This window comes from Chiloscyllium plagiosum, unplaced genomic scaffold (assembly GCF_037043375.1).
Source record: "Chiloscyllium plagiosum isolate Xiang-an unplaced genomic scaffold, Cpla_swu_hap1 HiC_scaffold_24, whole genome shotgun sequence".
In the NCBI taxonomy this organism is placed as follows: Eukaryota; Metazoa; Chordata; class Chondrichthyes; order Orectolobiformes; family Hemiscylliidae; genus Chiloscyllium; species Chiloscyllium plagiosum.
In genome coordinates, this window is record NW_028270162.1 from 51,467,014 (window position 1) to 51,481,674 (window position 14,661).

The 14,661-nt window shown below is 38.7% G+C and overlaps 1 protein-coding gene across 1 annotated transcript in view; it reads left to right on the forward strand.

Annotated features, from left to right (window-relative positions):
• The window catches only part of lztr1 (leucine zipper like post translational regulator 1), a 65,546-nt gene extending 50,954 nt beyond the window's left edge, over window positions 1-14,592 (forward strand). The window contains exons 18-21 of the mRNA XM_043716023.2: window positions 1,843-1,992; window positions 3,182-3,287; window positions 5,616-5,696; window positions 12,527-14,592. Coding sequence (XP_043571958.2) covers window positions 1,843-1,992; window positions 3,182-3,287; window positions 5,616-5,696; window positions 12,527-12,643 — 454 coding nt within the window. The 3' untranslated portion in view covers window positions 12,644-14,592. The remainder of the gene's footprint in view (window positions 1-1,842; window positions 1,993-3,181; window positions 3,288-5,615; window positions 5,697-12,526) is intronic.
• The last annotated feature ends 69 nt before the right edge of the window (window positions 14,593-14,661 follow it).

Genomic DNA, 14,661 nt, shown 5'->3' on the forward strand with positions numbered 1-14,661 from the left:
TTTGCCTATGCTATGTTCCGGAAGCTTGAGTGGGGTTCAAATAGATTTCTGACAAGTTGGAAGAGAGACCTCAGAGAAGAGCTTCCTTAATGGTATCCCAAGCATGGAGTTGTTTCTGCAGCATCGGTATGAAATGATGAGGACCATGACTGAAGCAGATGTGGGACGCTGAACAATTTATTTTTGTAATTTGGGACTGAAGTGGCACACATTATATAAATGTACACACATATTGGCACAGACTTGCATACCTTTCATTATTTTGTGTTTATTTTTAAATCTGTGAAGCTCATATAAAAGAAACTGTGTTGGATAATGTGGTTGTTTGTTACTGGGCAGTAATGATCTCAGCCTGAATCTCCATTCTTTCCCAGCAATGTGTTGCCAACCTGGCCAAGCAGCTACAATGATTGAGTGAGAGTCCAATACATACAGATTTATAAACACAACCAAATGGAGATCCACTAAAATAAAATTGCAGTTAACTGTGAGCTTTAAAATGTTAGTCATAAAATCCCAATTCTCTTAAATATACATATTATACATTGCCTCCATTTATCAGTGATTTTACCTTTTAAAATTACTTTAAACTGAACTCGCAAAGATGGTTGGATTGCTGTGCAGTGCAGTTGGTCTTGAAGTTGACAACGATAGCAGCCACAGTAGCGGGGTGTATCACCTTCCGTGTACCCTGTGTCCCTGAGGAAAGCTCGGCTGAAATATTCGAGGCGGCACAGTGGCTAGCACTGCTGTCTCACAGCACCAGGGACCCAGGTTCGATTCCAGCCTTGTGCAAACCCCACACAGTCACCCATTCTCCTCAAGTCTGCATGGGTTTCCTCTGGGTGGTACAGTTTCTTCCCAAAGTCCAAAAATATGCAGGTTAGGTAGATTGGTCATGCTAAATTGCTTGTTGTGCCCAGGTTAGTGCAGGCTAAGTGGGCTAACCATGGTAAATGTCTTATTATAGGCTAGGGACTGGGTCTTGGTGAGATGCTGTTTGGAGGGTCGGTGCAAACGTGATGGGCTGAATGGCCTGCTTCCACACTGTAAGGATTCTATTATATATTTAGGAACACACTGTTAAAGCATAACTAACACACAATTCAGATTTAATAAAGTTGTCAAAATTAGCCATTTTGTATTCTCAATGACAGTTAAAACATTTGAGTTTTATAAATAATTAAACACCAAGTTAAAACAAAGCAAGCTAGCAGGTTGGTTTTGATTTATTTATTTTATTATATGAGAGACTTCTGACCTGATAGTAAATAGACAATAGAAAATAGATGCAGGAGTAGGCCATTCTGCCCTTCGAGCCTGCACCACCATTCAATATGATCATGGCTGATCATCCTTAATCAGTATCCTGTTCCTGCCTTATCTCCATAACCCTTGATTCCACTATCCTTGAGAGTTCTATCCAACTCTTTCTTAAATGAATCCAGAGACTGGGCCTCCACTGCCCTCTGGGGCAGAGCATTCTCTACAGCCACCACTCTCTGGGTGAAGAAGTTTCTCCTCATCTCTGTCCTAAATGGTCTACCCTGTATTTTTAAGCTCTGTCCTCTGGTTCGGGACTCAGCCATCAGCGGAAACATGTTTCCTGCCTCCAGAGTGTCCAATCCTTTAATAATCTTTATATGTCTCAATCAGATCCCCTCTCAGTCTTCTAAACTCAAGGATATACAAGCCCAGTCGCTCCAGTCTTTCAGCGTAAGGTAGTCCCGCCATTCCAGGAATTGACCTCGTAAACCTACGCTGCACTCCCTCAATAGCCAGAATAAATGTAGTTATGTGATCTTGTTTTATTTATTGGTTCCTGTTTCTGATGTTTTGTAGTTATTTTGAAGCTATGTTCCGATCTTTCATGCCTGAAGATGGACAAGTTAATATCTCCATTGGTGAAATGGTGCCAAGTCGACAAGCTTTCGAGTCACTTCTTCGATATGTGTACTATGGTGAAGTCAACATGCCTCCAGAGGATTCATTGTATCCTTCTTTACTTAGTACCATCGTCTTTTCCTGACTCTGCTTGCAGTTCGAACAAAGCGAAAAAACCTATGCTCTATCATGCTATATTGAGAGTTCATACCTGTAAATGACTGCACAGCAATCTTGCTGTTTTAGTCATGTTCTTAATGGCTGGGACCAGTGGAAGCTGCTTTTTTCCTCCAAAAATCATGAGGAAAATTAGTGTAAGCTGGAACGTGCGTCACCTTGAGCAGTCCAACCTGTTCCACTTTGACTTGGAAATAATCTGAGATAAGAGTAATTGAATAAGAATTAAAAGGGGCAGATTTTAAAAAACATTGCAGATATGTGAACCTTCCTGCCTTCTGCCATTTCATTCTGATCAAATGAAGAGGGCATTCCGAGTGCATGCCTCTACCACACTGTTGACTCAGTGTTAATTTGCAGCTGTCCCTTGAAGTTTATCCTTTCCTGGTTGATGGTTTGGGATTTTGTTGCCACAGCCTCTGATACACACAGTTACCTTCAAGGCTGTCTTCACCTGTTGCATCATCCTGAGGGAGATGTTGCAAGAGCTCAGTCAATGTCAAAATTCCTGAGTGTGTCTCTCTAATACTTCCTTTGACCACCATGAAAGCCTGAACCCATTCAGCTTTTGATTGCCGCTGTTGAGGTTACAAAGCTATTCATTGTTGCTGACCTCAGTAAGGAGTTGATGCAAAGTATGAAGAATTGGAAGGGTTCATGGGTTTAAAATGGGGTAGTTACTGGTAAAGAAAGAATACTTTGAATTTCCTGCGTAGTAAAATCTCAATTTGAACTTCTCTGAGAGAGACAAGGTGGACATCCTGCAAGGAGTCAATGACCAGGTGGAGTGGGTTATCTCCTTATCTCTCCTAATGACAAATTGCAAATAGCTGTTAACAGAGGCCTCCAAAAGAGGCGAACAGCTGGGGCCGGGGCCAGGAAGAAGAATGAGTATAGGAGGATAACTGATTGGGTAATCACTTTGTGTAATTGGGAGCACGATGGTATGAATAGTGGTAAGTGTTGACAGGCATCCTTTAGCCTTGCAATTGCCTGACTTGCTGTGTAGTTGAAGTAACACAAATGGCTGTGCATGCATGCAACTTTGAAAAGTTTCTTTTGTACAGCAATGAATCCCGAGTGCATTGTGCGATAGGTTTCTTTGACGTTTGTCTACCAGATATTTGTTTTCAGCACCATACTATTATGGCTTCACGAACAACAGACTGCAAGCATATTGTAAGCAGAACCTGGAGATGAATGTAACAGTGGAAAATGTTCTGCAGGTAGTTTGTCTTTTCTGCTTTCACTGTATTCTATCACATACTGATCGGACAATTGTACAACTTTAGATGAAAATTTAATTGGATATTTTTGTTGAGAATATTGCAAATGAGCAGTGTTCTTACCATCTCATTGGGCATGTAATTTAGAACTTTGTCTCTTTATTTTTGAGAAAAATAGCTATTTGTGTCTACTAGCAGTTCTCCTATCTATCCTGCCATTGCAAGGTTTGTAGCTCAGGTTGAGGTTTAGGGTGTAGGTTTGCTCGCTGAGCTGTGGGTTTGATATCCAGACGTTTCGTTACCTGGCTAGGTAACCTCATCAGTGGTGACCTCCAAGTGAAGCTTCACTTGGAGGTCGCCACTGATGATGTTACCTAGCCAGGTAATGAAACGTCTGGATATCAAACCTACAGCTCAGCGAGCAAACCTACACCCTATCCTGCCATTATCAAGCTTGTCTTGTCTTTGAACCTCCTCCTTTCTTGCTGCTCCTCTCACTAAAGTGCTGATTGTTTTAGTTTCCCTTCCTGATGTCTGGGCTAAGCTGAAAAATGTGTTGCTGGAAAAGCACAGCAGGTCAGGCAGCATTCGAGGAGCAGGAGAATCGACGTTTCGGGCATAAACCCTTCTTCAGGAATCTGAAACGTCGATTCTCCTGCTCTTCGAATGCTGCCTGACCTGCTGCGCTTTTCCAGCAACACATTTTTCAGCTTAGCCCAGACATCAGGAAGGGAAACTAAAACAAAGCTGAAAAATGTGTTGCTGGAAAAGCGCAGCAGGTCAGGCAGCATTCGAGGAGCAGGAGAATCGACGTTTCAGATTCCTGAAGAAGGGTTTATGCCCGAAACGTCGATTCTCCTGCTCCTTGGATGCTGACTGACCTGCGCATTTGCAGCAACACATTTTTCAGCTCTGATCTCCAGCATCTGCAGTCCTCACTTTCTCCTAGTTATTGTCTGGACTAACTCATGTTTTAAATGGTTTCTTCTCCTAAGCTTTTGTCCCGTTACCCAAGCAGCTGTCAGAACTCGTTTCTCCAAAACATTCACTCTCAAGCCTTCTGTCCATGTAAACATCTGCCCATTTTCCAACCTTTCTTTCTTAAGAAGTCCTGGAATGTGTTACCATGTAATCCTTTGCCCATTCCTCTTGAAATTCCTTTTAATCTCACGAATCAGGTTTTCATATACACTGCAGCACTAAAATAGCCCGAACAAAAGCCATGAACAATATTTTCGATACCTGTGACAAAGGGACCTGTACTTTTTTCCTTCCTTTAAGTATCTGAAGTCTCTGTCCTGGGTGACCACTTCGGTTAATTTGAAGCCTTTCCTCCATTACCCAGTTCATTGTGTCTGCTTTTGCTTGGCTCCCCTTTTTTCTCTTTTTCTCCAAATTTTAGCCTCTCACTATCACTTCAGAATTCTGCACGGATCTATCCTTAAGTCCATTTACTAAATTCTTCCCCTTGACAAGATTGTTCATATATACTTGTGCCATCTACTTCTAATTCTGTAGTTTTTCTTGAACCTTTTGGTGTCTCTCTTGTCAGACAGCTTATCAGGCATCAGATTGGGAAGAGTTATAATTTAGGGAAGATTGCAGTGATCATTTTCAGCCCCTTCCAATCATTCCCAATTTCCATGTCACTGACTTCACCAAACTCAACTACTACCCTTCACTTCCAATTGCATTTCTTTTGTCACAAGCACTGCCTACTTCGACTTCAGCCACCTCAACTCCATTCTGAACTAAGCCCCATCCAAAGTTTTAATGTTTGACAACTGTCCTGATGCTTTAAAAAAAAGCTTTCCATCCTTTGTAAAATACAGGGCTTATCTAAATCATTGGTGCCCAAATCTGGTCTTGCTCAGTGTATTCCCATATGCTGTCCATTCTCAACTGGGTCAAGTTTTTAATTCTTGCCCTTGCTTAAATTAGTTAATTGCCTCGATACTCCTTATTTCTACTGCTTCAATTGATCTCGCAATAACCACTACCATCACCAAACTGTCTGACCTCAGTTTTGTTTTAGTCTCTTGTCCATCGCCTTCTAACTTTGTTACATTGGTCTGCCTTCAGCTGCACAGATCCTCTGCTTTGGAATTTTCTCCTTTCACTTGTCTGCTTTTAGTACTTTTTTTTGGGACATCCTTGCATCCCACGTCTCTAAATATCATTTTGGTTATCGCTGCTGTAACGCATCCTTTGTCCTCTCTGTTTTTTGAATGTGCTGGGTCGTGCTCTGGATTTTTTCCTACATTCAGGAACTGTATGAAATCACAAATAATCCCATAACTATTCTAAACAGTTTTCTTGTTTCTTCAGATTCTGGAAGCAGCTGATAAGACTCAGGCTTTAGATATGAAGAAACACTGTCTCCACATCATTGTACATCATTTCACCAAGGTAGGTAGGACTCTGTTTGGCTCAGTGAGAGTCTGTTGTCCTTTTATACCATCTTGGTTGTAGGAGCAAAAAGCCTGTCCTTCCAGTTCTGGACAGACTGTGATCTGCCGCCTTGGACAAATCTGGAATGGAATGTCACAATAAGTTGAAAATAATCTGGCAAAAAGTGTGTCAACACTTTAATTGTTGTGTACTTTACCTTGTGTTCATAATATGGCTTTGCATTTGTTCCCTAACTTGTATGCTCCTCCTTACTGCTATGCTTGTCTGACTGCTAGCACAGAATCAATTGTTGAAATTTCCTATTTCAATATTGGCAAAACATGAAGCCTTTAGTTTTCACAGATGTGCATCTGGCACTCATTTACCTGAATATCTGTAGCTGCTTGGTTTGTGTCCAACTGTGCCTGATCTCAATCTATCAACATCAGCACCTTCAAGTTCCAGATGTTGGAGTAATAGAATGCCTATAGCGCAGAAAGAAGCCATTTGGCTCATGGAGTTTGCACTGACTCTCCAGAAAGCAAGGTTATCCCTATAACCCTGCATTAACCATGGCTAACTCACCTAACCTGCACATCCCTGGACACTTTCGGCAATCTAGCATGGCCAGTCCACCTAACCTGCACACCTTTGGACTGTGGGAGGAAACTGGAGCATCTGGAGGAAACTGACGCAGACGTGGGGAGAATATGGGCAGAAATGCCACACAGACAGTCAACTTGGGTTGCCATCGAACCTAGGTCCCTGGCGCTGTGAGATGGCAGTGCAGGCCACTTGCTGCCCCATATTGCTTGCATGTCTTACCCCTTCTTCCTACCCCACCTCCTTACTTACACGCACAACCAAATACTGTTTCCATATGCTGCTGTAAAATCCAGTTCCTTATTCAGCTCAAGGAATATTTCTCTAGTATGGTTCTTGCCACTGTGGCTGAATACTTTTTCACATATTTGTCATCCTCTGTGACTTTGGTATCTCTTTTGAATCAACTCCAAGGCTCTTGGAAACAAATCCTTCCCAACTCAGCTGTCCTTGCATGGGGAAAGGATAATTTTAGAGAAGGAATTAGTGCTTAGGTTGCTCAAAAATACATTCATGCAGCTCCTTCAAGCAAAAGTAGCCAAATGCAAGTTGCCTCCAAGTTATTGTATATGTTTTGAGTATGGCCTAGGAGACGAACTGAAGGCATTTAATATTCACAAATATAAATGTGTATTGGACAAAACATCAAACATCAGTTACTTTTCTATACATTGAACAACAAAGATATTACTCTGACACTTTTTGGGGTCTTGAATCAGTCATTTTTCCCAGAAGGTTTCACAACACCAACCAAAAACTTCCATCTGAGTTGCCCCCTACCAGTAGTCTTAATTTTATTTCCTCTAATAGATGTGCCTTTACAACAATTCACATGGAGTGCCCTATTGTAGTGATGTTTTCCATTCCAAGACAGGTTTAAATACAATAGCGATAAAGCACCCATTTTTTTCCAAGCTTTTCCTTCTTATGGGAAACGTCCCCAGTGTTTTGTGCCCAGCTCAAGTCTACTGGACACTACGTCTACTCCAGCAGTTGTTCTGAAATTGTACATTCGCCATTCTTGTTGACTTGTTTGTCTCTGATCTCAGTCCCAAATAGTTCGAGCTGAAATTGACAGTTGACAGTTTGCAGGAGCCTGAATTCTGTTGCACAGTAGCAGTACATTAGAACTCTTCCTCACTTATTCTCCAGAGAGAGGAGACATCAAAGATCCTTAATACTGAAAGAGAAATATGCTGCAGTTTATTCCATGTAGTGCGACCATAATACTAATGTTTGCATCCAAGACAGTGTTTTGAGAAAGTGGATCTGAAAATTGAGAGATGAGTATTTCATTCAGAAGTAGAGGAGTCACTTTGTGATTGTTCCAGATATAAGCCAAGGGTCAGTGAAGGTATTATCCCACTATTGTGAAATGCTGAAATTATAATGCAATTATTTAGAATTCAGTTTATTTACATGGATTTTTTTTTGTTAATTTGAAGTTAGTACAAAATATGTTTGAGAGTATGATAAACACATTTGTTGCAAATGCCAACAGTATTCAGCACCAAACTTTTACAAACAGTGGAATTTACCTAGTATTCTCTTTTAAATAGTCATTTGGTGGTAAGAACTTGAGTACTGCTGAAAAAGATATATTTTGTTGAAGCACATCAGGATACATTGAGATAAGGGGATAACCAACATTTACGCTGCATGGGAGGGGAGTGCTGACTGTTTGGCAAGTGGATGCTCATTTATAGAGGCATTGCCATGGAAAATATACCCATTAATGTTGATTGGTAGTTATTCCAAATTTAAACCTGGCTGATGGGTCAGGACAATTCCCTGAGAAATGGACCAATGATTTGCTGTTACCTTGCTGACTGTCAATTGGCATTAATGGGTGCATTCTCAAGGCAACACTGCTACCAATCAGAATCTACTTGCCAACTATTCCACATTCTCCCGTTATACAGTGTAAATGGTGAGTTTTTCCCCTTGACTTTGTTCTTGAAAAATATTCTGATGGGTTCAAGATGAAAAGATTTGATGAGGCATGTCTTAGTTTTAGCAATACCCAAGTATTTTTTTCTTGTTCTTATCTCTGTTCAAAGGACATCATTGGATCAATGTGATTAAATGTATAATAGGTTTTTCTGCCCATCAGTATCATGAGATTGTGATATTTGCACATTAATGTGAAACAAACATAACTTATTAAAACTTCAAGATACAAGTATTTTTTCATGACCATACCATCTTTGAATTTTTGAAGGCTTAAACATCTATTTTCTTTTTAAGTTGTTGACATGTTATGAAGAGGTATACTTGACTGATAGAAACCTTTGAATGTTTGAGCCAAACTATTTGATTTTACAGCATTGTAATTTGCCACAGGGAAAATGTATCTGATCTCATTGGCACCTTTCTTCTAAAATTGATGAATGTAACTTACTTGTTTAATCTGATTTTGGTGCAGTTGTTGACATCCTATTTCAAAGTGAAACATATTTTCAACGTGTTATTTGCTCTTCTCTGTCACTTGCTGTGCAATTTTCCAACAGAAGCACTTCAACTGCAAGGTGCACAGCCTGCTCCATCACAGCACATTTGGTTTTAGTGAAATAAGGAAGTGAATGAACATCATGTATTTAAATGCCCTCAATTTTGTTCTTTAACACTGAGGCAAATCAGTGTCCTTGCTCTCGAATGCTTCTGCTCAAATTGTGTCGAATGAATTGGGAATACAGTTCAAAATGTTATTCAAGAACTCTGAGAGAATATTGAGCACATTGGGGAAAATTTGAGGTTAGATAACTGGGTAGCAAGAAACAGGTTTTAAAAGTGTTCTATTTCATTCTACTGAAGAAAGGATAACATCAGTGAACCATGGACAATGTACAATATCCATGCTCTTATTGGTCGCAAACCCACGCTACATCCCCCTCGCCGTGCAAACTACAACGCTTTCTTCTCCAAAGTCCTTGAATCTGTTTGAAACCTGTGCCCATCATTTCTGAACATCACAGGCTGAATTTCAATCTTGGATGTGGGAACATGAGTTAGGACTGCTCTTGTGTCCTCAACCCACTCTGCAGTAAGGTTGGGGGCAGAAGCCATCATTTATCTCTAATTTTGACATCCTTTAATTAACATGGAGGCAAGTTCCTTGCCCGGCTATGAATGATGGATGCAGCCTCTGACCTGGAGGGCCAATCAGAGGAACTCCTGTCTGCATATAAAGGAAGTAACTGGGAGGGCATTCCAATGAGAAGGTACCCAGTCAGTCATTTTTAAAGGTTTTTGTTATAAAGAAAAGCCAAAAGCTTGCCAAGCCACTGTAATATAGTGTTGCATGGATGGAGGTAGTTTCCACTATAGGGGTGGTCTTTGACTGCATCCTTACCAGGCACATCTGACACTCTGGCCTGTTCCCAATACCAGCAGGGCTCAAATTCAGCTCATGTTTAAATTCCTCTGGTCCGATTTCCACCCCTTTGCAATATTGAAACGACCCTCATCAATGTCACAAATTGCATCTCTTTGTGATCAATAAGTAGCCTTTGAAATGGTTGATCACAGTATCTCCTCCTTTATCATTTTTACCTTTGTCATAACTTAAAAAAAAAATCAACAAAGGCTTCTCTTCCTACAACATTAGCTCTGAAATCCTCATAGTATCTATCCTTGATCACCTCTTTTCTCATCGACATACTGCCCATTGGTGATATAATCCAAAAATACATCAGATTCTACATTTATGCTGTGATGTCACAACTCTACCTTAGTACCAGCTCACCTGGCCTCCTCCACTTCCTATGATTTATCATACAGCTTGTCTGATTCTGGGTATACAGGCATTGGTAATTAAATGTTTAAAGGCCAACATCATTACCCTTGGTTCCCAAGTGAACTCTGTTTCCAAACCACTGACTTTATCCCATCATCTAGCAATCTGCCACTAAACAATCCTGACGTTTCAATTTTAGAATTCTCCTCTCTCTTTCAGAACTCCATAGTTTCATTCCTTCCTATTTCTAACTTCTTTCAACTCTGCAACATCAGAGATCTCTGCACTTATCCAACTCTGGCCTCTTGCACATTCTGTATTTCAATATTCCATCATTGACGACCATTACTTCAATCACCTAGACTCTTGACTCAAGAATTCTGCCTACTAAACATATCTGCCTCTCTAATTCTGTCCTCATTTTAAGACACTTCATAATGCCACATTTTTGATCTTCATAAAGCCACTTCTTTTGTCACCTGTGCTAATACCATTGTTCAGTATCAAGTTCTGTTTGATAACACTTCTGTAAAGCACCTTGGGATGTTTTACTACTTTAAAAGTGCAATATAATTTAAAGTTGTTGGCCACAAATATTTACGGCAACATCCTGGCATTGATTTCTGATGCTGTTCAGTAGTTCATTTTATTGTGTTGTAAATAAACATTGTGCCTTGTTAAACAAATTCTGTATGTAATAAATTTGAAACAAAAATGACACCAACAAAATACTGTATTGAATCTTTCAGAAACTTTACAATTGTGTGACTACTGTGAAAATGCAGCTTTGGAATTGACTTGCACTCCTGCAGCGAATGCATCAGTAGGAGTTCATGTGTCACCATTCTGTAGTACAGGTGACAACACCATTTAGATACATCAACAAGCTATCAGATTCTCTAAGATTTTATTCCATAGTTTATTTTCCTTGAATTAAAGCTCTCCTAACAATAAACAATTTGAAGGATACACAGTAGCCTGTCTATCAAGCCTGTGAAAATGTTTCTTCTGAATAATAGTTATTTATGCAGTTGCCATGATGCTAAACTAGTGAGCTGCCCCCACTTTCTTGTTGCATCACTAATTCGTATGAAACAGAAGTTTATTCAAGAATAAATTACTTTGGAGAAATCAGTAAGATTTTCTTCTGGATATGTGACAAGGCAAGAATTTTCCTTAAGTTTGAATGTTAAACTAGTTTCATCCTAATCCAGTCATTGATTATTGCTTGTTCATATTTGCTACACAAAATCATGATTTCAATTCCTTAATTTTTTTATGACCAATGGAATTCTTTACCTAAAAGTAAGCTACATCTTGATGTATGACTGCTTCTCTCTGTGGAATGCCCATATAACCTCTGTCTTGGTTTGTTTATTTACATGGAGTGAGAAGAAAGCTGACAAAACACATCTGCATTGAATTGTCAGGAAGGAATTTCTTGTTGGCATTGTAACTGATGCCAGCCCGTCACCTTTCATTTTGCACAGAATAGTTTTCTAATAGAGGCTCCAAGGAAAATGCAGAACATCAGTCTGAATAACAGAGTGATCATAACATTCTGCTCTTACCACTAATGCGTTTGGTAAGATTGGGAAAAATTGTTTCAATCAGATCAATCAACAATCATTAAACTTTGACAAACTCTACAAATAATTTCTCCATCCATTTTGAGGGTCATGTTTACTATAATTCCTGTCATACTGTCAGGCAGAAGCTAGAATCTACAGTAAGAACTTCGCAAACATGCTTAATGATCTGCAAAATGATTGGTTGGTGAAATACATCAGTTATTATTGAGACTAGTAGAAAGGGAAAGGTAATTATGCATCAAAATCTGCAGTGAAAGCAAGACAAACTTGCAATTGTATTGCTTAAACAAATTTCTTTGGATGCAGTAATCTGATTACCATCACCGAATATGTTTTGCACATTTGTATGACAGTGCATGCAAGTCTTTGATCCTTTGTTGGACAGATTTTGGGAAAGTACTATTATTACTGTACTTGAGAATGAATGAGACAAAAGATAGATTGCTTCCCCTATATGTACGTTAGAATTTGAAGTTCTATCATTCTCTGCTTCATAAAATCTCAACAGTGTTTGTTTATCTTGCATCCACCTTTTTGATTTCTCAATTAGGAGTCAGCTTTAATGGGAACATATATTACTGCTTCTCTACCTACCTATCCACTTTCAAATATATTGACCTGTTTTCTACCAGACAAGAATTTGTTTAGGAATTGTTGGAGGATTGTGAGAAAAATTTGGGAGAGGTACTGAGATCTTCTGACATTGGCCAATTTTTTTGTTTTACTTTGGTATGTTACACTGATGTATATGTGAGATATAATCCATTATAGTTCATTGTCCCATCTGGTATCTCATGTAGTAGTACTTGAGGAGTGGGTATGTACTGATGTTGTTTAAAAGATTATTTCAGTTTTAATTTTTGCTAAGTGCCCCGCTTGTTTTCTAATTTCTTAAATCAATTTCTTTCTTCCCTAAGGTCTCCAAGTTGCCCAACCTACGATCCCTAAGTCAAGCACTACTTCTAGACATCATCGAGTCATTAGCTAATCATATTTCAGACAAGCAGTGTGCAGAGCTGGGCTCAGATATGTGACAATTAATCTTAAATATTAATTCTCAAATTGTTTTAGAAACTTTGCTCTCTTGTGATTCAAATTTGTAGTATTTATTATAAATATTTAAATAAAATTATTTTAAGTAGGACCATTAGATATTAGGTTCAAGAATTTAAAGTTAGCGTTTGAGTCAGGTCTTTAGCTGGTGATAATAGCTGGAGAAATAAACTAAGTTCCCACCTTTTTGTTTGCTGGTTCGAACGCTATAAAGGTGCAAGTAGCTACTGTTTTAAGAAAAATAAAATGACATAGAGAAATTATCATCCTTCACTTGTAAAAGGACTCACACAATTCAGTCATGAAATTTAAAAAGAACAAACCTCCGTTAGCACTTTTTAAGTTCTGTGTTACAAAGTCATTATTTCACTTGGTCATATGTATTCTTATCTTTTTTCTCTACTTCTAAAATTATTCTAAAAGAAATTTCTAAAATTAGAATGAATAAGACTGACATTCCAAGGTACATTCAAATGTCGTAGAGGTATCAGTTCCAATGCCTAGTAGTTTTGAGTTTCTAGTTCACTGCTTATTGTCATGCGATTATCTGAAGATGCAAACAAATTCCAGGGTTTAAACTGAAGCACTTTCAACAATGTCAACAAGAATATTAGTTGATTAATACTGTGCAAATAGTTTTGCTTAATTGGATCTGATGTCAAAAAATGCCACTTGGTTCTCACGAGACTTCTCGATTGGCAACCTTTTGTACAAAACTTGAATGAGCCATGACATTCATTATCATGACTGTTGTAACAGTGTTTACAGGAATTGTATAAATATGTGTTCATATGTAATATGAAGACTGGTGTTCTGACAGTAAAATAGCATGATTTCATTAACTTCATTAATTTTACACTTGTAAAAATCTGAAAACAGGATCATTAATGTGGATTAGGTTGGAGATTGCACCTTCTCTCCTGGCAGCAAATTGCATTGAATTGTTTCCTGGCTTTTATTTCTATTGCTGTTTTGCATTGCATCTTGGTCATGATCAGGAAATTTAATACAAAGCACCATTTTACTGTTGAATATGCTAAAAATTGTACAAAGGTGTCTTATAACCAATCCTTTAGAGGTGAAACATAACCATTGTCAAGGATCCTTAACTTTTATAAATATGTAAATAAACACTTGAGCAAATCATTCAATATGTTATACCACCTGCAGCACGTTTTGCTTGTCTGAAGCTAACTAAAATTTCCAAGGTTTAAATCACCAAAAGCAGTCTTGGTCACCCTTGGAGTGGGAATAACTAGATGTTCTGAGTTGGTTGTTATTTACATCGGGGTTGGTTAGTTCGGTTGGGCGAATAGCCAGTTTGTAATGGATAGTGATCACAATAGCACAGATCCAGTTCCCGTAGTGGCTGAGCCTACCATGAAATTACACTCCTCCTTAAACCTTCCCCTTCCCTGAGGCATAGTGACCCTCAGATTAAACTAGCACAGGCCTTATGTTCTGGTAAACTACAGCAACTTTACCTTTCTTATTTACATTATTTTGCTTTGTTTCTGAATTTACAATTTGTTATAATTGCATTATGTAATTGAAAGTCAGGCTCTAAATTGAATGAAGAAAGGTCCATTGCTGCAATCCTACAAACACATGGTCACAATTGCTGTGTCACTGAATAAGTGACCATGCCTCCCTAACACTTGATTGCTGCAAAACACATCACTCTTTGGAGATGAGGGAGAAAGGAGCTGAGACTAAGACAAATGTTTTCTGAAATCTATTCACTGAAGTGATTAAAATTCACTTTTATATTTGCTTTATATGTTACAAAATGTTTAATTGCGTAACTGTAATAAAATTATGAAGATATATCATGTAACCTGCACATATTAATGTTGCATTGTTTTTGTGCTTTGTGTTAGCTCTGTCATGTGGTAATCCTATAACTATAAATGAAGCTGTCATCAACTTCTATTTAATTGTGTTTCTTTTGGAATAGCACAACAATAAATTAGAAATATAATAGTGTACTCTGCAGAGC